The following is a 25546-nucleotide window of genomic DNA, read 5'->3' as shown; positions in this document are numbered from 1 at the left end:
ATTATCATCCTCTTCCATAACACATTAATAATACTCCAGGATTCATGAACTAACATACAGGCCTAACTCCAACATACATACATGACATACATGAAGGAAACATGTTAAAAATTGTTCTATTTTTGTTCCGCTAATTAATCTAAATAAAAAGCTATATAACAAAAGGACATATCTGCTGCCACCTATAGGAATGTCGCTACCTACCAAACCATGTCACTGTATTGTTATCTTTCAAATTGAAACAGCACAAACCCATTACAAAAAAAATGATTTCTCAGAAATTCCAAAAGGGAAAAATATGAAAGTATAGGTGTGTAAACTACAGATGCATATTAATCCCCACTGTAAGTTTACAGTAAACTTTTCACATGTATCTTTTGCAAATAAGTTCCAAAAACAAGTGACACAGATGACCCAATTTCAAAAACCAAGTTATTTCCAAAATATTTTAAGAGTCATAACTCCCCTACAAATTCCAACTACACAGAAAATCAAAAGCCCTCTAACACTACTTTTCTCTTTTTTTCTGTAATAAAACATTTAGCAGATATTCCCATTCTTTTTCCCTGTTAAACACAATTCTCTGATGCAACCTTAGTTACGGCTTCACTACCACTTCACTGTAAAACAACGGTTACTTGTGGGATGAGAAGCACATCTGGAGGACTTTGCCGGTTTAATCATAGCCCTACCCAATGATGGGTTTGCTGCAAACAAATTAACAAAGATTGCAACCTAGAAATAATTTTTTTTTTTTTTTTTTTTTTTTACATAAACTCATGTTTCAGTGGTAGCCAGCAGAAACTTATTTCATCTCAAATATTCAGAGGTCTCCATCTTTTCTTTTAGGGATGGACGTTATTATAATAATATATGCGTTTGTGATCTTTTAGCTGGACCAGTTTTAATTTCTTTATATTTTCAATTATCTTGAAACCCACTCTAATTGCAGCTCCTGAAGAATGAAGTGCCATATCTGTTCAATGTTTCAGACCCATGAAAGTCAGCAACACAATCCATAACCTGCCTTGCCTGCCTATTATTTAGTGTGCACTATTAGAATTTAAACAATATGTGATTTGGCTACGTAAAGCATTCTGTAACACCACACTAACTGAGATTAGCAAAATCAGGGGAAAAAAGTTAGTAACTCTTCTTCGAGATGTGTTGTGCACATACACATGCCATTGTAGGTCTGTATGCGCCCAATGAACTTGAGTTGAAGACTTTTGCTGTAGCGTTTCTCACTCCTGGGAGATGAAATACTTTGAGAGAAGAATTGTTTTTATGCAAAAATTCCAAACATGAATTGTCTCCTGACAAAGCTGAGTTGACCTTGCATCTCCTCCTGCTTATTTAGGTAAAACATAGCAATGGTGTTGTCAGTAAGTACATGGGCAATTTGTCAGGTTCTTGATCATGGAGAGGAATGTTTCGCAGGCAATAAGAATGGCTCCGAGTTCCCACATATTGATAACGCCTGAGCTTGAAGAGGTCCAAGATGAGCACCCATGCCCAGGGTGGACACATCTATTATTATTGTCATTCTTGATTCCTCTGGTGAGTAAAGTACATCTTTTCAAACATTTGGAGGGTTCATCAGCCAGTCCAAGGACACAAGCACTCATGCAGGTATGGAAATCAGCTGTCCAGTTAGTGTCTGTTACATGTAATGAAGCCATGCTTGCAAACACCTGATGTGAAGTCTGACATGCTGAATCATGTATGCACGTTAGGCCATATGCCCTGGAAGCAAGAGTGTATTGTTGCTCTTGGCTTTTGAAAAGAGTGAGTACTGACAGGAACCTGCCCTTCAGATGGTAAGTGAGGGCTGTTGTGGCATCAAGATCTGTACTAATACCATGTATTTGCTGGGATGGAAGGAATATTGATGTCTCCATGTTCAATTTCAGCCCCAGACGAGAGAACAGTCATCTGATCTGATCAGTGCAGTTCTGAATGTGCTCTTTTGATTTTCATCAGACCACTCAGTCATCCAGACAAGGGCATATTTAAATGACAAACAAACAGAGATGGGCCATTACCACTATCTAGAGTGACCAGATGTCCTGATTTTATAAGGAGAGTACCAATATTCAGGGCTTTTTCTTACATAGACATCTATTACCCCCCACCCTCTGTGCCAATTTTTCACACTTGCTATCTGGTCACCCTACCACTGTCATACATTTGGAAAACAATCTCAAGGAAGAGGATAGACCAAAGCATAGCACAATATATTCGTAGTATGTGTTGCCAGCTAGAAACCACAGATATTTTCTGTGGCCAGGATATATAGCCATACAATAGTAAACATCCTGCTAATGCAGAGCAGAGAACCAGCCTCCAGGAAAGAGATGACAGACAAAAAGGTGACCATCCTGAATTTGAGTTTCTTGATAAATCAGTTCAGTTTTCTCAAGTACAGATTGGGTCTTACTCCATCTCTTTTAGGGGAATCAGAAAGCAACAAGGAGTGAATGTTAAGGAACTTCCTCTACAACTCCCAATTCTAGAGGAGAACTTTTTATTACCTCCTAAAGTAATAAAATCTTGTGAGATAAGTCCCTGACCAGGGAGGTGGAGCTTGTTTGGGGTAAGGCAGGAAAGTAAATTGGATGATATATCCCTACTTCACAGTGTTGAGCACCCACCTGTCTAACATCATCTCAATCCATGTACTGTAAAAGAGAGACAGGAGATTTCTAAAAGGAGGCATGGGGTCTAGAAGATCTGCCCTGAATGGTATACTGCCCTCAATGATAGGATCAAAATGATTCCGTTGTTGTAGTGGAAATCTGGTGAGAGGACCCAACAGCGAATGCAGCTGAAGGCTAACATATGGGAGGCTTGGACCTCTTCTTGGAATAATCCTGGAAGTCTGGGCTTATTAAAAAGAAGACCTGAACTGCAACTGAGATTTGAATTGCCTCCTCTGTCATGAGAGTATAGATTCCCAATGAGCAAAGAATCATACAAGAGTCTTTTAGTGATGTATGGTCTTTTCTGAGAACAATTTAGAGCCTTCAAAAGCCTTCAATTGTGTTTTGCTGTTCTTTGGGGATTCAGAGGCCTGCAGCTAGGAAGAACACCTCATTGAAATAATTATGGCCATGGAGCATCAGGCAGTACAGAATGAATCAATGGCAATTTTTAAGAGATGTACAAGCTGTAGGATGTCCTTCAGCATTGCCAAGATCTGGTCCCTGCAGTTCTCTACTTGTCAGCAAATTTTGCTATGGAAGTCCATTTAACAAACATATTTAGACAACAAAGTTTGATAATTTGCAATCCTCATTTGTAGTTTTGCAGTGGTAAATTTTCCTGCCATAACCGTCTAATCTTTTATGGTACTTACCCTTTGAGATTGCCATACGTTGAGATTGACTCGAGGATTCATTAGCCATAATGACTACAGGAGAGTCTGGAACAGAGTGAATGAAAAAATCAAATTCCTGCAAAAGGAACTAGATAATGCCTATTCATGTGTTTGGCAGGAGGTGGTATGAAAGCTGGAGTCCACCAAAGAGTTTTGGCTGGATCTAAGAAGACCTCATTAATTGGAAGGGCACTTTTCCATTGGGCTGGAGTCTGTAAAATATCTAGCAGCTTGTACAGATTGTCCTGCACAACTTCTGCTTATATTCCTAAAGATGTGGCCACCTGCCTCATAAGATCTTGCAAATCCTCAGGGGAAGGTGAGGAAGATTCAGCAGTGATGGTTTCATCAGAGGAGAATCAGAATATGTGTGGGGACTGATCCAATATTTCCTCCCTGGTTCCCTCATCTTCAGCAACCCCCAAGTTGGGGATGTCTCACAATGCATAGGTAGAGGGTCGTCCCTTGCTGAGAAGGAGATTGCATTACACAGATATCTGGAAGATCTAGTAGCAGTCCAAGGAGCCCAGTATGGCCAAAGCGGGTAGTTGAATCTCTGGATTGCCCAAGGTGGGGGACCCAATAAGAGAATGTCCTAAGGTGGGTAATACTAGTGCCCCAACCCACGAGTTCATGCAACATACCTAGATTTTGACATGTAGGGTGAAACTGGCCAGTTTTGCTTAGAATGAGAAAGATAGCTCTCTTTAGGGAAGCAGGGACCTGTTCCAGTCAGCATCAGTGGTGGTCTCGTTACTGGCAGCGATGCACTTTGCTGCTCTGATGGCACCAACTGCATCAAGGTTGGCTCTAACAGTACCAGTGTAGACACTGATAGCACTTGTTGGGGAGGACAAAATGCCATCTGCTGTAACAACTGCATCAGTAGCTCTGATGGTGCCAGTGCAGTGACAGAACCCATCACTGGTACCTGACAATGATAGTCAGTGAATTTGGGACAGAACGGTAAATAAGTCTTTTTGCTGCAAAATATGCCTGTGGTGTCGATGGTACTGATATTAGTGGTAAAATCTTGGTTCACAGTACACATTGCACTGGCCCCAATGATGCCAGAATGTCTGCTTCACTGAGCATATTGTAGATGATCTCAAAATTGAGGGCACAGATCTCAATGGACCTTCTGGAGCCAGAGTCAATGGGTGCCACCTCAGATGGTACTGGTGAATGCCGATGCTAATGCCCAGATTTTGACTCGGTACCAGAGGACTTATGTCTCTTACTCGATTTGTCCTGTTTGTGGATTGCATGTCAGACTTAGTCAGCCTCTCTGTGTCACAAGGTAACGTCTTCAGTTTCAAAGTTGCTGAAGGAGGAGGAGGAGAGCATCTTCTTTCTCCAATCTTTGGTTTAATGCCGGGTAAAAGGGCTAGAGTGGCAAAAAGTGGCTCTGAAAGGTCCAGATCCAGCTGGAAGAATTCCCTTGGCACAATTAGAGAGGAAGAAACACATGCTGTTCTTTGAGGACCCCCTTAAAAGCCCTGGCATAAAAGGCAGGATTGGTGGCATAAAATCATGATGCTGAGAACAAAATTAATCAAAAACCCAAAGGATATGAAGAGAAGAAATTCTTTAATTGCCTATACACAAATGCTAGGAGCCTGGGTATCAGGATTTGGAATTATTTATTTATGAGCATAAATTTAATCTAGTTGGTATTACTGAAACCTAGTGCAATAATATGCATGACTGGAATGGTAAAAATCAATGCTTATAACCTGTTTAGGAAGGATCAAGTGGCACCCTATGTCAGAAATGACAACCTGTTTTTGAGTCACTGAGTACTCATAAAAAATTATCTTGAATGTTTATGGATCAACAGATAAAGCACAAAATGAGGTACTAGCTGGTGTCTTCTACAAACTATCAAATCACACTAGGGAACAGAATGACTAGCTCCTGAAGCACCTATCTATAAACATGTAGAAAAAAGGCTGTGTGATCATGGCAAACTTCAATCTGAGGGGCATATGCAAGAGGTCTCATGCTGCCAGAACAAAAACGTAATCTGAATTCATTAATAATATAAATTACAATTTTCTAAATCAAAAAGTTTTCCATCTAATATACAGCAATTGTATTTTAGACTTTGCCTTGATGAATAATGAGGAACTGATCACGGAACTAAATATTATTGATACCTAGATCACATTTGTAATGTGCAAACGGAATTAAGTAAAATCAGTAGTATTCTTGATGCTTTTAAAAGTGTCAATTTCACAAAGCGGAAAACAATTATGAGCCATATTGGTTGAGAGAGAAAATTTAAACAGAAAAATGTGAATAATGATTATGGGTTGTTTAAGAACATTTTGCTTGTTGATTTTTGGGCATCTAAGGAAGAAAGCAGCCACAGTTTAAAAAAAAAAAAAAAAAAAACCACAGCTGGCTGCTATAAAAAGTTTATATAAATAAAACAAGAAGAAAGGGAAAGGTGACTAATGAATATAAATCAGAAGCTAGGAACGGTAGAAAATTGATAAGGGATGCAAAAGATCAAATGGAGAAATGTATTGCCAGCAGAATTAAGGACAATAAGGAGTTTTATATATATATAAAAAATCCTAACAATGGTATTGGTCTATTACTAGATGGAAAATTGTCAACAATAATGTAGAAAAGGTAGACCTGATTAACAAATACTGCTGTTCTGTATGGGGAAAAACAGATGATGATATCATATCATATGATGGTGACAAAATACTTTCCATTCCAATAGTAACACAGGAGGCTATTAAACAGAGGTTACTAATGTTAGGCTTTTTTAAAATCAGCCGTCCAGATAACTTGCATTTGAGAGTTTTAAAAGAGCTGGCAGAGGAGCTTGCTATACCATTAATGTTGATTTTCAGTATCTCTTGGAACAGTGGGGAAGTTCCAAAGGATGGGAAGAAAGCTATAGTTGTGCCAATATTTTAAAAGTGTAAATGGGATGACCCAGGTTGTCATAGGCCTTTAATCCTGACATCAACCCCGAGCAAAGAAATAAAACAGTCATTACAGGATTCGATTAATAAAGAATAAAAGGAGGGTATTTTAATTAATGACAATAAACATAGAACCCGTCAACCTAACTTGATATTTTCTTGTGAAGATATCATATGTTTTATAAAGGTAACAGTATTAATGTAATATACTTGGACTTTTGTAAAGCATTTGACTTGCTACCAGACAACATTTTAATTTCATATTCTAGCTTTTTTAATCAACACAGTATGTTCAAAAGGGCAGGATGTGTTTTTTACTAAGTTTTTAAAAGCAATTTATCCTGAGACATCCTATTTACTCATGTAAACAATTTTCAGTTTTCTACGAAGTTGCAATAATATACTGTAGTAAACAACACAGAAAGCAAAAAATGTTGCAATAAATAAGCTTATTTTCCCACAAGTTCATTTAAAAATAAAAGAATTTTCATTAGTATAATGTTTCCATTACTGCTATATCATACCAATTAATAGAAATGGGGGGGAAAAACTACAATAGCCCTATTTTAAATACAAAAAAAGACAGGTCACTAAGTCTTTTTTCCGTAGAACTCTTAAGAATTCCTTTTAATGTTTTTTATAACTATATGTTTATGTTTTTAGAAGTTCACATTCAGTTACAATATTGCAAAACTGCATTATACTCAGTCCTAAGCATTTACTGCCGATATGTTTAACTTTGTCATTTGTATGCCAAATTTTTGTTTTTCTAAGAATCAGTCTGTACTCTACAAAGATTTGTTTCCAGGATACATGCAATTGTGCTGAACATAACATCTGTTGCTTTGTATTTTCAGAGCTTTATAAAACCTAACTAAGCACGCTTTCCTACACTCACTTGAGTATATGAACTGACAGAAAAGATATATGGTCACAGTTCAAATAAACTAATAGTGACAACTAATTTCATACTGAAAACCATTTAAGTAACTGGCTATTTATGTAGACGAAATAGACTAAAGCCAGAAAATTCAGAGTCAGGGATCAAATTCTGTTTATAAACTGCCTTATTTATTTAGGAATTGCAGCACACACAAACAAAAGCGATAACCATGTGATAAATTGCAGAACCATGTGACAAGTAAAATTATCACGCACCTTTGTTTACCTCACCCAAAAACACAGTCTTACATTCTAAATTCAAACAGCTTCAAAAAGTGGGACTGAATAATTAAAAATATGAACAATATTTTAAAAAAATATAATGCCACAGAACTAGTCTCCACTCTTCTCCTCCAAAATGTGGAATATCTCCCCCCAAAAGTTATCCCCATCTCAAGTCCACTGATGAGAAAGATTCAGTCTTACATCAGTTTGAGGTCTTCTAAACATGCACACTTTCTCAATTTTAAATTTTGTTACTTAATGGTCTTGTAGGGCTAGAAACAGGATTTTTATACCACTGGAAAGAGGATATTCTCAGTTTTCCAAAGGGATCTAACACTCACTCCTAGTTTAGGAAGTCCTATGAGAGCCTTTGAAATTGTGAATTTAAGTATATAAAAATATTTATGGTAGCTTTAATGGTTTTTATGGCTCATCCTGAGCACTGTAATAATTGGGTTCATAGGCCTCAATCCTGCAAGGTATTGAACATTCTGGCCTTGAACCAAAGCATTAAAATTGGCAGAGTGCTGAAGCATATAGATTGTGATTCAAGTGTTCTGCACCATACAGATAGAATAACTCCGAAGGTCCTAGAGCCCAGGCTCCAGCCCAAGCCCAGAAGTCTACACAGCAGTGAAACAGCCCTACAGCCCAACCCTTGTGAGCCCGAGTCAGCTGGCTCAGGCCAGTCAAGGATATTTTTTTGTTACACCAAGGGTCAGAGCTAAGTCAGAGGTCAGGAATCAGAGCCAAGGGCCAGAAATAGGTTGCCTAGGGTGAGGCAAAGCAGGCACAGAATCTGTCACAGCTGCACAGCTTAGAGCAGCCACTGAACTGCTGCTGCTGCTGGTCTTAAGAGCCAGTCTGCTGACTCCTCCAACCAACCAGGCAGCGTAGCAGATCAGGCAGTTTACCATAAGCTAGCTGTGCTTGTTAGGTTGCCCAGAGATCGGCTCTGCTGCAGGACCCATGTCCAGACTGAGTCTGAGGTAGGCTCTGATTCCTGACACACTGAATACATAGAACCCAATGAAAAAGACCTTGCTCTGCTTGTCAATTTACCACCACTAGGCAGAGCAGAGAAAAGTTGCTGATCTGTATTCTCTTCATTCTGTCCAGGCCTAGCTAAAATTACAGGTTTAAAAAGTAAAATGAAATGCAATATTATATGAGATGCTACACTATAAAGATAAGAGGATCTCACGAATGTATGTAAAAAAGGAATTTGGTAAAGCTTTTGGTAGAGGCTGGTCAAATAATTTTCAATGTATTTGTTGAATAATATATTCAATTAATTTCACAATTTCAAATAATAATTTTTTATTTCCCCCACATTATGCATCTAGCTCTATTTACAAACTATGTACATCAACTAGAATATTTTCAAAATCAGAAAGAAGAATGGACGGAAAATATCACATTGATTTTTTTCTTTACTGCATCTGAAAACGTTAGTATTAAATATACATTGTTTTCTAATATTCTTCCATATTATACAGTTGCAATATTCGATAAGCATTTGTTAAGTTAAGTGGTTATATATCAGGAACTTTTAATCTGAAAAATATTATCCAAAGGCACCATTATATTAATTTTGATATATTAAGATTCACTAAAACAAAGGCCAGAATTTCAATTATTTTAAATTGCAATCCCTTAACACTGGGATTTTTTTAAATTATACAGATTGTTTCATATTAGTAAAAAGGTTCTTTTTTCTAAAAGGGAGAGGGGAACATTAGCCTTCTCTATCTTTCTAGATTTCTATAATACAATCATCACCACATGTACCATATGTGGGATTTATTGAGTATGCTTATAATTTCAAACCTGAAATATCAATTCAACCACTCACTGGCAATGAAGGGGCTCTTTCAGTTTCTGCAAAATTAAAGAACGTGTTTTTTTGTTTGTCTGTTTGTTTATTTTTATTCTAGCCATTATGGTTGCAAAGAATACCACTTGAAAATGGACTGCAAGTTTATCAGTGCAGTGTTGTCTTCTTCAAGGAGCAGGCAGAAAGAAAGCATAAAAACAACAAGATGTAATACTGTTGATCCACTACTGGCCCAGTTATCATCACCCAGGTTGTCTGTTAACCAGGCACCGATGGATGGATAGTTAGGGTGTTTGGTGCAGCTGTGAGGTTTTATCCAATCTTCAGTGTAAATATAGATTTTTCCTTCCAAAATTGGATCTTTGATTGAATCCTTCTACCTTCTCAGAAAGCTAATGAATGGAGTTCATATGTGATTGGTAAAATATATCCCCTTTCACCAGACTCTCTACTATAGCTATTAGGATTCCGCTCTGGTGGCACTGGAGTCAAAAAGAAGCTTGTTCTGGGGGATGTCAATATTCACTTAGAGGAGTACTCGTGTGGGATTATTGCAGGAGGGGATTTTGGGCACAATTTCTATATGCCCAAGGGCACTGATGAATCTCATGTGGCTGCAATGTTTACTTCTTTCAGGCTATTCTGAAAGATGGATCATTTGATGAGAAAGATAGTGGCAAATTGTTCCAGTGATGGTTCAAAAAAATGTAAAAATATGATGACAAATATGTGACTTATGATTTTCCCTCAATTAATTCAAAACCTTGGAGTGTGTTCTGATGTTCTGGCTGTCAAGAATATGAAGCCTATGAAATTCCAACTTTCAAAAATCAAACACCTGTCAGTGATGAAGAAAAGTGAAGATTCCTCCCTGCCCCCTGAGTAAAAAAAAACTTGAAGATTTTGGAGAAAAGTCAACAAGACTTGCCTACTCAAATTGTTTATAGAAACACAAAGACCCTTAAACATTGCATCTGGTATCTTGTCAAATCATAGAACAGCGTAAAGTTCATATCAATGCAGAAAATCTTATTCTTCCATGAGCAGTGAGGAAAGTATAGGACCTAAACACTACTGTTTCATACTATACCAGAGCCACCAGCTGATGTCAGTGAGTAATTACTTTCAATACTCAGGAAGACTAATTTAGCTTCATGAGTTAACTGATATCTCTAACACTGTATAATTTCCAGTTTTACGGAGGTATGTTTCTCATGGTTGACTGAAGATTTGTTATTTTATAACACCATGCCAAGAAACACAAGAGAGAGCTAGTATTTTGTGTTGTTGCAGGAAACAGTCTAAGTTATCCATATTCAGTGGAAGCAGTGCATTTCAATCTGCTATTTTGAATTAGTAGAATACAATATAAACTTTTAGCAAAGAAATTTTAAAACATTTGAAATTTGAAATATGTAGAACATCATTTTAGATGTTACCACATAAGCACATGCTCTATTAATGTGACATCACTACTGAAAAATATTAAATGGGGGGAATTAGTAGTTTCCTTTTGATTTGATAAACAACATCTATGTAATGCAAGACAGTTCCAAATTTAAAAGAACTATATGCTAGTTCATAACGTTTATCATTGCATAAAGCTATAGAAACACCAGCAGATACAACAGAGAAAGGCTAAATATCTTTTCCAATGGATTAAACAGGGCTATCTTAGACCCCAATCCTGCAAACACTTACGTGTGCATTTAACTCTACACGCTGAGAGTAGTCCTATTGAAAACTATGGGGCTACAGGCAGTGTGTAAAGAAAAACACATGATCAAGTCTTTGCAGGATGGAGATCTTACTCATTTCAAATGAAACATTAAATGGTTTTCAAATCAAAACACGTGTTGATACAAATCCATGTTTTCTCTTCTTCAATTGTATGTAGTAAATGTTTCTTGTTCTTTGGGAAAAACTCAACTTTGTGGAAAGGGCCTGAACAAGTCCCTTTACACTGCTGAAACTCCAAAGTTTGGCTGAACAAGGAACACTTCATGTGTGTGTCAGAGGGGGAGCCCCACTCCAGTTTTGCATACAGAGAAACATTTAGAGCAAACAAGCGAAGAGGCCACAGGTGGCACAGGATCCATAACATATAGCTAAAGGCCCTGTAACAAGTCCCAAAGTTGAGAGTATGGATATTGCTGCCTCCACCTCTCCTACATGTTATCCAGGTAAATTCGAATTATTAAGGCAGTATGTGGATGAAAGGAATACCATCCTAAAATAAATTTATCTTGTAATATAATGTCACAATATGAAAAAGGCTGAGAACTACTGTATATGGGGATGTAAATACACTACTAACTAGTAAATATATAGAGATGCCTATTTGAATAAAACATCTTCTTTTCTTATTTTAAATGACAGAGCTACACTGCAAAACAATAAAACAATCATGACAGGATTTTTTAAAAGTTTAATTTATAATCAACTTCACACTTGCACTCACTGTCATGATATACCAGAACGCAATTAACTCAGAACATTGACAGTTAATATCTGTGGAACAGGAATCAATTTAGAAAGGACCCTACCATAATGAAATTCTGTAAGAGTCCTACTAGCAATTGACAAAAAGGTCAAATTCTAAAAGGAAACAGCAGATACCACTACAAAACTAACAGATGTTCTTTGGGGTCATCTGCACAAAAACATAGGCATATGTGAAAGAAATCCGACACTATCATGAAATCAGTTGGTGTCTAAAATAATAGCAGCTACTTATGGCAATCTGGTAATATATGTATCAAATACTCAACACATTATGTTGCAACAGTATGTGCAGACAAAAAAAACATAAGTAGTAGAAATGAGGGCCAGTATGTTAAGACAGAAAAATAGGAGCTGTGTGATCTACCAAGCTTAAAATACAGTTTAAGAACAAAAGAATGCATATTATTAGAGTTCAAAGAATTTTCAGATATTGTTTATAAATACTTCAGCATGGATAAAAATATGTTTAAAGTAGTGTGGTTAACAAAAATAAAGTCTGTCTATAAAGAGACAATGCAAAAAGTTGTAATCACTACAATTTACCTGAATAAAACAACACGCAAACAAAATTTCTTCTATGTCTATTGATTACTTCTCGTTTTCTAGTGTAAACATACTTAGTTATTATTTCCTGTTTTTGTAATGCACATTGTTAACAAATAAAACATGCCTATATTGACAGGAAGATTATATTAAGGGTGAACACAATGAACTCAACTAGAGGAGATGTACAGAATTTCCCACTCATTCTTTTTACTATTGTTTTATAACTGTACAATACAGTCAAACTACTCAGTCTGAATATTTATCATGGGAATTCACCAAATGAAAAAATTCAGATGGGTCAGCACAGAAGGGTTTGTTTTGGTTTGGTTTGGTTTGGTTTGGTTGTGGCGGGGGGAAACAGGGCGGTAGAGGAAAAAATAGAGTTAAAAAAAGAAAATACACAAAACACATACTCGGCAGTTTTCCACTTTACCTGTGGAGAACAGACTTATGACTGCAGAGGTAAGTTTGAAAATATCATGGCTCAAATCAGTAACCTAGTCAGAATGGTAGTGACAGAAAGTCTAAATGACAGTAAAAGTTAAAGTGTAGGCACACAGTAGGCTTTAAGAATCCTACAAACTAAAATCACTAGCACAGAATGATATGGCCATTCAGAAATATTTGGAAATAGCTAAGAAACAAATCCATTCATGTGAATCTGACTGGCTTCTTTACCAAGCAAGGAGAAAGCAGTTCCAATCCCCTTTGTGGTAACTGGAGTTACCAAAGACCTTAATTTACAGTTCCTATGATTGAGTCAGGAATAGAACCTATTTATTAGCCATAAGACTTCAGGCAAGACATTTAAGACCTCATTTTGCCTCTATTGCTCATTCAGAGTATCAACTTCACTCCACAAGTAGCTCCACTAAAGTTTAGTGAGGATGGCAGATTCAAGAAAATAAAAAGTGAGGTTCTTCTTTGAAAAGTTAATGTGTAAGCATCACAACATTAGTTTCCATGTCTATCGTTTCTCAGACAAATTAAAACAGCAGTTTACAAAAAGATATTTGTTTTGTAACTGCCAACCCTATTATCTCTATCTGAAAGTCAAAGATGGCTTTGTTGGGCTCACACATCACCAAATAAAGGCAGGAACCATAGAGAGCTGCATTCTTTCCCCTTTGCGTCAAGTGAATCAGGATTCCAGTCATAAGCTATTTGCTGATCCTATCAACATTGACTTACATCAGATCATCATCATACAATGAAACACGTGTCTCGTGCACATGAATGCACGCACGCGCACGTGCACACACACACACACACACACACACACGATGGTTCAGGGATACTGGAAGGTAAGAAAGTACTGGTATACTGTATTAGTGACCAAGGGGCTCGGAAGCAAAGTGGAAGCACAGACCCTCCATGAAAATGTCCCTGGCCTCCAATGCATCTCCCAAGATTAGGAGATTCCATAGGCTGAACTCCCCACGTGTTCCACCAAGGAAAGAAAACTCTCCACTTCTATGGAAATAATGAGCTGGAAACTCTGATGAGTACCAGAAACAATCAGTGCATAGAATGATTTCATCACAGGGCAGAGAACCTCATTCTTGACATGGCAGAGTAGAAAAATCAGAATGAGAGGACTAAATTTCAACTATTTAAAGATGTCAGCCTTGACAGCACAATAAAGAGAAAAAATTATTTGGGAGGGAAAAAAACTAAGCTGTCTCACTTACAAGTAAAGTGTTTATCTATGCGGACTGGTATTGCCTATGTCCTTGATCCTATACCATTCCAGTAAGGGCCACATATCAACCAACAGAGTATAAGAGGGTGAAATCCTGGCTGTACTGAAGTTAATGGAAAAATTGCCAGTGATTTCAATGGAGACCCGATTTCACCCAGAATTTCTTCAAACAGCTTTAAAATCCTGACAAACATATTTTGACAAACACTGAAGTGCCAAAACACACACTGTACAAAGTAAACGTATCCAACAATCAACTCACAGTCTGGCTCTCCACATACTCATTACTGATTACTGTAGTAAACTCCATGATTTGATATTCTCCACCCTTATATGCACAGACAAAAACTCACAAAGGAAGTGCATGTGGCAAGTCATGACATCAATTATAGTGTTAAAACAAGAGAGTATCTTTCCATTTACAATGCTTACAGATACTTAAGTCTAATAATTCCTTAGGGGAAAAAACACTCAATTTACGATTTGTCCAAGATTTCAATTTCATAAAAACAAAGGGGGAGCAGCTGAGGTGGGGGGAGTAGTTGTTCTAAACCTAAGTCCAAGTTCCAACCTAAGTTCTATATTCTGAAAAAAAACTCCAATCAACAAACATTTACATTGTTTGAAACCCAAATAGCACTAGGGCCTCAATCTTGCACACCCTTATCATATGCTTAATTTAAATCCTAAGTACTTAAATTTAAAGCATGAGTACTCCCATTTTACTAACTTAAGCACATATATGTTTGCAGGACCAGGATCAAATACAAAACTTTGTATTTATATTTTCACTATTCTCTCTTTCCTATATGCAGACAACTATAATGTGTGCACAACTAGACACAACCACCAGTGTGCCCTCAATGTATATTAATTCTACTCAATTTCTGCTCCCAAACTTAAGAAAATCAAGGAAGTAATGTCTGAAAATGGTAGAAGCTAACAAAAGATGAAAATTTGTCTTAAAATTTATCAGCAAATTCCATTTTATAAAAATCATCTCAGAAATTAATGCTCACGTTCAGAAAGAAGATGAATATTTATACATTATCAAACAAAAAGGGTATATGGAAGACATACTAATATAAAATCAAGTTTTGTTTCTTTCAGGAAATAGTTTAGTCTTAAAAGTTTAGAATGTGTGAAACTGCTAAAAATATTCAGATAATTTTTAAAATGAAAATTTAACCATGTAATACAAAGTTGACTTTGTTAGATGTATCTAGTATTACTCATTTTTATGTCCACCATTTGAATATATTATCACATTTGTATTTGGACAACAGATAAACCCACTAGTTCAAATATTTTTTTAAATGTGCTCTTTATATTAGCAGCCAAATCAAAAGTTTCTAATTTGATCAACTAATAAATTCAATAACTCACATTTTGTTATAAGCAATTTCTGGTGTTAGTCCTGTTTCCATTATTCTTGACGACCCGCTAGACTGACAGATGTCTTACCTTAATATCCCAAACAGACTACTGGTATCTATTTCACCCACATCTGTTCCTAAATAGCTTTGACAGCAGACTGCTATGCACTTGGAATTAATTCTAAGTCCTTTATTACTAAGGACTTATTCTTTTGTTGTTGTTTTGATATTTCATTCCTTTTTTCTTATCATAGGCTTTTAGAAAAATTTCTCTACTTTTTTTTTTTTTTTTTTTTTTTTTTTTAAACTTTCTACCAAAACATACTATTATATTAAAAATTTGCCTTTGAGCTCTCCAGGTATCTTACTTACATGCTAACATTAAATTAGTTGATTATGTCCAGTGATTTATGCAAAACAGGGGACCGTAAGCATGTTTTATCTTGGAGACCCAGAACCCAACCATGCTAGCAACTACCCAGTTCTGATATCTTGAAGAGTGTCTACACACATTTTTAGGTACATCCAGAGGTTTCCAAGAACGAAGAATACTAAATACAGTATGCCAAAATTATCCTTCAATATCAGAAGCTCCCACAACTAGAGATACTGAAAGCTCTAGATCCAGGGCCAAGTCAGTTGGAAATTTCTGTCCATTTCCTAGGTAACATGCACCTGCATCATAAAATCAATACCAAAATTGTAATCCTTGTTGGCAGTCTCAAGAAAGAGGCCCGAGAATGAAAGTGACACAGAGAATAAAGTCCTCTTTCAACCACAAATAGTCTCCCCAGGACAGGGACAATGTATATTGGGAAAACGGCCTGAGGAAGCTTGCATTACCATTTCTCATTCAGTAGCTATTCTAATATTCAAGTGACTCCCATTTCCAGTGCTGTTAATCCATTATCTTTCATAAACACTGAATTTCACTTTAGCTGTTTCAGTCACTTTTTCCCAACAAAACCTATTATTATCTTTCAAGTTCTCAAATAACCTCAAATAAATAATTTTTAAATCTATTCTTCAAGTAGTTTTGTTTCTTTTCTATGATTTTGAAGTGCTGCCCAAAGGTGAGGAGTTATACTATCTCAGGTTATATTATTGATCAACATCAGAAAAAAACATCTCCCCCTCTTCTTCATTAATTATTTTCCCTAATATGGCAGAACCAGTATTGACACGTAGGTGAGCTCTCCTTATCTCTCAGTCAGTAAAGTAACAGTCAACCTGGGCAGGACCTGGGCACCTTATTATACCTCCATCCAGTATACATACAGATTTCACCAACAAAGAATTTCCAAAACAGAGGAAAAATTATGGTTAGCCCATTCTCGGGCTATACTAAATGAAGGGCAGGATATATTTGATATGGTTTTAATCAGGTCGCAGTTTTATTATTAAATGTCTGGGACTACCCGGCAGATGAGCGAGCAATGCAGGTAACTCCATGTTCATTCAATAACTGCTGGGGGAGCTTCCCCTCCTCTTTTTCCATCCAGCTCCCCCAGCCAACCCGTTGCTGGGACTTTACCATCCACTCCTCCTCGTACAAAGGTTAAGGTAGGCTCTAAGAACAGGGGATTAGCTCCCTGCTGTACCATTCATAGGAGCCCTGATCCAACCCACCCTGTTCCATTCCTTTAAACAACACCTCCTTTTTAAGTCCTTAATCAAGCCATATATCTGGTCACTGTATCTCTTTCCTATGGAGTACCTGCACTGGACAGCTGTCCCACACTTACATAATGAGTTCCTACACATAACTGACGTCTCTTCACTCCTCACCATAACTTCAGGCCCTCCCTGAAGCCGCTGTGGGGAAGGCAAAAACCCAACACTCCACCTAGGCCAATCTGGTGGTGAAGGAAAAATTCCTTCCCAGCCCCCCTAAAAAGGAGCTGCTAATGCAATGCTCACAGCAGATCCTGATCAAATCTGGTATTTTGCCACCTCAAAAGGGTGGGTGCTGCTTCACCTGCTCCATGGAAAAAGGGCTTCCACACTCAGGCTTGCCCCTTTTTAATCCTTCCGCCCTTCCAGTTCCAGGGGATGAGTTAGCGTCAACATGTTGACCCACATCCTTTTATGCAGCAGCTTCTGACCTCTTGCCCACCACCACCACCCATAAAGCACTGTCGCTTTTCCCTCAGCAAGCAAAACAATGAACCCTCGGCTTAAAGGTGCAGTACTGTCACACTGTCCTGATTAGTCACTTTTCTGAGCCCAACTTCCCACAGCAACATCCTGAAAGGGTGGCCATACAGGTGCTGCTACATTACTGAAAACAAATGACAAGGTAAGAAATCTGATTTTCCATTATGCCTATCAGTATGGACAAATGGATCTGACATAGCAGTAGCCAGGGAGGCAGAGTAACTATGGAGAAGCTAAGAAAGGCAGACTAAAGTAACAAGTAAAGGCTAGAAAATTTAGATGTCTTCAAGTCACCAGGGCCTGATGAAATACATCCTAGAATACTCAAGGAGCTGACTGAGGAGATATCTGACCCATTAGCGATTATCTTCGAAAAGTCATGGAAGATGGGAGAGAGTCAAGAGGACTAGAAGAGGGCAAATATAGTGACAATCTATAAAAAGAGATATAAGGACAACCCAAGGAATTACAAACCAGTCAGCTTAACTTCAGTACCCAAAAAGATAATGGAGCAAATAATTAAGCAATCAGTTTGCAAACACCTAGAAGATAATAAGGTGATAAGTAACAGTCCGCATGGATTTGCCAAGAATAAATCATGCCAAACCAACCTGATAGCTTTCTTTGACAGGATAACAAGCCTTATGGATGGGGGGGGGAGCGGTAGATGTGGTATATCTTGACTTTAGTAAGGCTTTTCATACTGTTTTGCATGACCTTCTCATAAACAAACTAGAGAAATGCAACTTAGACAGAGCTACTATAAGGTGGGTGCGTAACTGGGTGGAAAACCATTCACAGAGAGTAGTTATCAGTGGTTCACAGTCAGGCTGGAAGGGCATAACAAGTGGGGTCCCACAAGGATCAATTCTGGGTCTGGTTCTGTTCAATATCTTCATCAATGATTTAGATAATGGCACAGAGAGTATATTTATAAAGTTTGCCGTCGATACCAAGATGGGAGGGGTTGCAAGTGCTTTGGAGGATAAGATTAAAATTCAAAATGATCTCAACAAACTGGAGAAATGATCTGAAGTATATAGAATTAAATTCAATAAAGACAAATGCAAAGTACTTCACTTAGGAAGGATCAATCAATTGCACACACACACAAAAAGAGAAATGACTGCCTAGGAAGGAATTCTGCAGAAAGGGATCTGGGGGCCATAGTGGACCATAAGCTAAATATGAGTCAACAGTGTAATACTGTTGCAAAAAAGCAAACATCATTCTAGGATATATTAGCAGGAGTGCTGTAAGCAAGACACAAGGAGTAATTCTTTCACTCACACTGCGCTGATTAGGCCTCGACTAGAGCACTGTGTTCAGTTCTGGGCACCACATTTCAGGAAAGAGGTGGACAAATTGGAGAAAGAGGAGCACAAGAAAAATGCTTCAAGGTCTAGAAAATATGACCCACAAAGAAAGATTGAAAAAACTGGGTTTGTTTAGTCTGGAGAAGAGAAGACTGAGGGGGGAACATGATAAGTTTTCAAGTAAATAAAATGTTCTTATAAGGAGAAGGGAGAAAAATTGTTCTCATTAACCTCTGATGACAGGACAAGAAGCAATGGGTTTAAATTGCAGCAAGAGCGCTTTAGGAGGGACATTAGGAAAAACTTCCTAACTGCCAGGGCAGTTAAGCACTGGAATAAATTGCCTAGGGAGGTTGTGGAATCTCCATCATTAGAGATTTTTAAGAGCAGGTTGGACAAATACCTGTTAGAGATGTTCTGGATAATACATAGTCCTGCCTTGAGTCCAGGGGACTGGATTAGAAGACCTCTCAAGGTCCCTTCCAGTCGTCTGATTCTATGACAGGAGAGGAGAAGCTAAGATGGCCAGGGACACAATCTCATGTTCCAGATATCCGTAAACCTCCAATTGCCAGAAGCTAGGACTGTTCAACAGGGAATGGATCACTTGAAATTGTCCTGTTCTGTTCATTCCCTCTGAAGCATCTGGCACTTGCCACTGTCAGAAGACAGGATACCTGACTACATGGACCATTAGTCTGACCAGTAAGTCTGTTCTTATGTTCTTAGAAACAGACCAGTGGAAGCCTGTTGAGGAGAGCAGACCACCTCCTGAGGACACCAGCCCCAGGGCTAACATGGAAGGTCCCCTTCACTTCAGGACAGGAAGACTAAGTGTACAATGGATGTCAAGGAAATGCCATTGGGCCTCCCATCCGGTCTTATGTTTATGGCAGAAGTTGATCAATAAGATTTCCTAGCTAAGGTGGAAGGCTGGGACCACATGCTGGAACATACTGGGAGAAAACTGGAACATACTGGGAGAACTACTTTCTCACATGGAACATAATGCACAGGATTACCATAAATCAGAATTGCAAGTCCTTTGACTCTCTCAGCTAAGGTGACTGATAGATTGCTTTCCTCAAATGAATGTAAAGTGGCAGTATGAGTTCAAACACAGATGACACTTAGCAGTAAATTTAGGCTCTAATGGCAAATGGGTAACTTGACTGGTGACCTAAAATAAGATTACCATATGGAGCCTAGTTATGAGGGGGGTGAAACCTCACTGAAAAACCTTTTATGCTCCAGCAGAGGCCTGGATCTTAAGTGAGCTAGCAGAGCAGCCTCTCTCAAATTCACCTGGAATTAACTTCATAACTGAAAATATTAGAGGATTTCCTGGCCATGTTCTGAGATCTAAAACAAAAGGAAAAGATAAACCACCCCTATAGTTAGATAAAGTATACTTCTTTTGGAAAAACAAATGATTGCTAACCTTTTATAACTATTGTTTGTTGAGATGTATCTTCCATTCTTGGAGTGTGTGCGCCCTGTGCAGAGTCACTGGACATTTTCCCTCTGCAGTACCCATCAAGGAAGCTCCAGCACCCTCTGCTGATATGCGCCACTGAGTGTCGGTAGAGAAGGCCCAACAACCCCCACATTCCCTCAGTTCCTTCTTGCCAGACAACTCCGATGCAGAGGAACAGGATGGCAGATCATGGAATGGATATGGGCAACACATATCAAAGAACAGCAGTTACAAAAGATTAGTAACCATTTTTCTTCTTTGAGCGATTCCATATGTGCATTCCAGTTTTGCTGACTCGCAAGCCGTAACATAGAAGGAGGGATCAGAGTTCATATATACACAGACTAGAGTACAACTCGTCCAAATTTAGCTTTATCTCTGAAGTACTCTGTAGTAGCCTAATGGAATCAGAAGGTGTGAATTGAAGACCAGATTGCCACTCTACAAATGTCTTGGATAAGAACTTGCACAAAGAATGCCATTGAGGGTGCTTGTGATCCTGTGGAATGTGACTTCAGTTTGTCCAGTGGGGAAATGCCTGCCAAATCATAACAAACACAAATGCAGGAAGTTATCCAAGACAAAATTCTTTGCAAAGAGATCACAAGACTTTTCATTCTGTCTGCTATGGCCACAAATAGCTGGGGTGACAAATGAAACTGTTTATCCTATCTGTGTAGAACACCAACTCTCTTCTAATGTGTACAGTGTGCAGATGTTACTCCTCTCTATTGGCATGTGGTTTGAGGTAAAATGTAGGTAAGTAAATTAACTGGTTAATACATAAGTTAGATACTGCTTTAGAGAGAAATCTCAGATGAGGGTGCAAGTATGCCTTATCCTTAAAGATTGTATAAGGCAGTTCAGATGTCAGAGTTCAGGCCGAAGCGATAGCTACTTTAGAGACAGGCACAGTAAATAGTATGTTGCTATAGGTTCAAATGGTGGCCCCATGAGCTTCAACCAAACTAGGTTTAAATGCTGGGGGAATAAATTCCCTCATTTGAAGGTAAAATCTTTCCAGGCCCTTCACATGTCTGATTGTCATATCATTAGAGAAAACAGAACAGTTATCTACATGGGGATGGAAAGCTGATACTGATGTGAGGTGGACCTTGATAGACCTGTTTTAGTTTTGAGGGGTCCAGGATATGCTGGATAGAGGACTTCATTGCTGAGACCCCAGACTGATGAGACCAGATTATAAAAACAGCTCTATTTTGATGTAAACAACTAAGGCAGTGGACTTTCTACTATTTAACAAGGCATGGCAAACTTGCTCCAAGCAAGACTCCTCTCTATGATTTATCCATCAAGCTGCTAGGCTGCTAAATGAAGGGCCTGCAGATTTGGATAGAACAGTCAACCATGATCTTGGGAGATCAAGTCTGGGTGCAATGGGAGTAAAATTGGAACTGTCAATGGCAGATCTACTAAAGTGGAAGCCACACTGAGGCTATTAATATAATTCAGGCCTGGTCCTGTTTGGTCTTTAGCAGCACACTGTGTAGAAGTGGGACTGGAGGGAAAGAGTAGTACAGCTTGTTTGTCCAGGGTAGCAGGAAAGTATCTGTGATGGAATCGGGACTGTGGCCTTGTAGGGAGCAAAACTGTTGACATTTCCTGTTGGCTTTCTATGCAAAGAGGTCTATCTGGGGAGCCCCCACTGTTGGAAATTCATCTGGCTACATCTGGGCAGAGAGACCACTCATATTGGCTTGTAATTTATCTGCTTCGGCAGTTAACCAGCTCATTCTGCACCCCTGCAAGGTAAGAGGCTTTGACATTTGCATTGCCAGGTCAATCCAAATTCCATCAGTGAATTGCTTCCTGACAAAGCAGAGGAGAGTGAGCTCCTCCACTGCCTGTTGAGGTAAAATCACTGCAGTGTTATCTGTAAGAACAAACAGGCTTTTTCCTGTGGACGCAAGGTTGGAAGGCCTGACATGTGAGGCAGACAGCTCTAAACTCTGACACTGATATGAAGAGAGGAGATCCTTGAAGACTACAAACCTTGAATTCGTAGGGCGCCCAGATGAGCTCACCATCACAAAGCAGATGTGTTCGTCACCAGTGTCAGTGAAGGTTGACGGCGGACAAAGGGAACTTCCACACAAACATTGAGTGGGTCTATCCACCAATCTAGTGAAGTTAGTACTCATGAGGGCACCATATTCAGACAATGGTGATTTGGTGAATACACAGAGGCCAGACAACTTTGAAGAGGTGCAGCCTAGCATGTTGGATTACATACGTGCACAAAGACATATGTCTCAGGAGTCTCACACAGTTTTGAGCCATTGTGATTGGGGTAACCCTGAGAAATAGGATTATTTGGTGGCATCACCATGTCTCAAAGTTGCTTTTTACACCTTAACACAAATTCCCTTGATATAGCTTTAGGGTATGCATGATTGGCTATGCCATTGCAATAGTCTGATCATAATGGTATGGATTTTGTGCCATCTCTCTCATACTGTTAGTACCTCTCTGGATTTATTAACCATACCATTTGCTTTCTACTGGAGAGCCAACTCTAAAAGAGAACTACAATAGAGTAGCACTATGGAAACTCACACCCCAGAAAAGATATGAGCAGAGATTATGATTTACCAATTGTTGGAAAAGTCAGGTTGCTGAAAAAACAAATATTTATCTGTAATTCTGAATTAAGAGTGTACAGATATTTGAAAAATGTCCTTCTTTGTTAACTTTTGTAATATCTTTTGTAAAACAGATATTTTGTTTTATTCAATCAAGTCCTTTTCAATAGCTTTGCCCACTGAAGACTATTTTATCAGGACATCTTTCAGGAGCTCAATTTCTTCTGATGTTTCCTTTCAAAATGTACCATAATAAATATCAAGGAGTTTAAGACACAACGCTGAGATAAAGATATTGAGCCAAATCCTGCTTTCTTTACTCATATTAGTAGTATGAAGAACTGCTCAGCTAAGTGAAGCACGATTTGACCCACAATCCTAACCCTAAAGTTTAGATACATCTCACAAGAAACTACTATATAAAATATATACATATTACACAGCTGTCATTTAGATTAAGATGCAAACATTGCATCAAGAAAAATCCTTACTATTCTGCCTATGGCTAAAAGCTGTAAGACACACTATTTCATATTTCCATATTTTTACATACTATAAAAAGTAATAAAGAGACTGCCCAGCGATACTTTGTTTTAGATTTGAGATCTTGATAACCTTATTTACTTAAATTCTTCACCTTTACTGCTAGCACAGATTTAAAGTGGAGAGAGATGTCAGTAATTATCTTTTTAAACTAGTTTACCCTAATCCTGTTTTAAGTACACTTTCAATTTCCATAAACTAATTTGTAAGACTGGACAACAGCAAAAAGTCCACTTTCACTAGAAATTCAGTTTTATTCTGAAAATTTCATCTGAGGCTAAATGCCCTCTTTCCGTAGGTAAAATCTGTTGTCTGGTGGAAAAGAAAATAGCCACAGAAACATAAAGTGATACTGGTTTAGAAGCTGAACACAAAGGTTGGCCCTCTCCAAAAACGGCAAATGACACTTTAGTGATGATTTAGTTGTTATAACAACTTGGTAGGTATGTAGACAACATACACTGGCAACTGCCTCTTCTTCCTGCTGCTGCTGCTCTCTGCCCTGTGGCTGCCCAGCCGCTTGCAGGCACCCCGCCCTGCGCGAACGAACCTCAATCCAATTGGCAAGTGTTCAGAATAAGACCAACTAAAGGGGCAACACCGCCGGGATGCACAATCCGCCCTGAGCCATCGCGGTGGGACGGTGCTTGAGGCTGGATCGCCTCGGTTAACAAGTTGGAGTCACTTTTTGGTGGAGAGGGGAACACGACGCCCCCAAATCGCTTTCTCCTCGACAGGCACATTGGAGGCTGCTGCTGTTTCAAGGCAGGTGCATTGCAGCAGCAGCAGCAGCAGGGTCTCCCCCCTCCCCGCCCGCTCCCCTCACTCACCCCCAGGGTTCTCGGGCTGGATGGGGCGCCACCTGAGCTGCCTGGCGCTGAGCACCACGTCGCAGCTCCTCTTCCCGATCTGGAAGATGCCCCTGAGGAGCGGCTCCTCCTCGCCCCCGGTTGCCTCCCCCGCGCGGGTGGTCTCTGTCCAGGGGGGCCGCTCCCTGCCTCTCCTCCTCCTCCCACCGCTGTGCCATGGAGGAGGAAGAGGAAGACGTGGGGGAGGGAGTCCCCTGCCCAGCAGCTTCTTCCACCCCGGCCCCCGGCGGCGAAGGGTCCGCCACGAGCTCGGGCCAAGCTTCCCTCCTGGGACAGGGGAAGGGGGTCTCGGTCCCCAGCATGGCGGCGGCGGCGGCGGCACCCTCCGAGCCAAGCGGAAGCGACAGACTCTCTCCGCGTCCCGGCGGCTGCCAAGGCAGCGGCTCCCCCGCCCCCATCCCGAGAGAGGCGCGAGCCGAGGCAGGAGGAGGAGGAGGGCGGGTGAGCGCTCGCGCGCAGGTGGGCGCGCGTCCCCGGCTCCCGCCCTCGCCCGTTCACATTAACGGCCGCCCGTGCACTGCCGACCGTCTGTTATTCAACAGCTGGGTCCCGCTATTGCGCAGCCCGCCGTAGCACAGACCCGCCTCCCTGCTGGGAGAAGGAAAGGCCTGGATCCTGCTGCCCCGGCTGACCGCTCTGCTCAGGCTGCCCGAGCAGAGGTTCTTCTTAGGCTGTCGCCCATGCGAAGCCTGAGGTGGCTTCAGGAGGATCAGGCCTTTGCTGTGAGCTTGGCTGGCTTGCTTGGAAAGGCTGGACTCGGATCCCACGCGGCAGTCAATGGGAGCAGGATCATGCCCTGCACTTCCTCAGACCCTCACCCCTGTTCACAGTTTTGCAAAAGCATGTTTATTACGATTTCACTCAAATCACTAGGAACCACATGTTGTAATGTTGCCCAGTCCCACTCTGTCATATGGTGGTAAGGCCCTGTTCCACAGAGAGCTGATGGTTCTGTTCCTGTGTAAGGCTTCGCTAAAGGAAAACGAGCTGTTAGAATGATTGTTTTGATTCTAGTAGTTAACATGGCAAGGAATGTGTAAGTTTGTTTAAACTAACTAACTAAATAAATAGAAAACAGCTCTCAGAATTTTTTTCTCAGGCCTGGCGATATGTGATGGTTTGTA

At 39.6% G+C, this 25546-nt stretch overlaps 1 protein-coding gene across 1 annotated transcript in view; it reads right to left on the bottom strand.

The window, feature by feature from the left end:
- Positions 1–24909, bottom strand: part of CERKL (ceramide kinase like) — a 102410-nt gene extending 77501 nt beyond the window's left edge. Inside the window, 2 exon segments of the mRNA XM_067549087.1 lie at positions 24384–24508; positions 24510–24909. Of these exon segments, the coding sequence (XP_067405188.1) occupies positions 24384–24508; positions 24510–24820 (436 nt within the window). The 5' untranslated portion in view covers positions 24821–24909.
- Between the last annotated feature and the right edge of the window lie 637 nt (positions 24910–25546).

This window comes from Emydura macquarii, unplaced genomic scaffold (genome assembly GCF_026122565.2).
Source record: "Emydura macquarii macquarii isolate MOO-44397 ecotype Brisbane River unplaced genomic scaffold, CSIRO-AGI_Emac_v2 contig_1253, whole genome shotgun sequence".
NCBI lineage: Eukaryota > Metazoa > Chordata > Testudines > Chelidae > Emydura > Emydura macquarii.
Note: the sequence above shows the minus strand (reverse complement) of the source record. Positions and strands in the feature narration are given on the sequence as shown.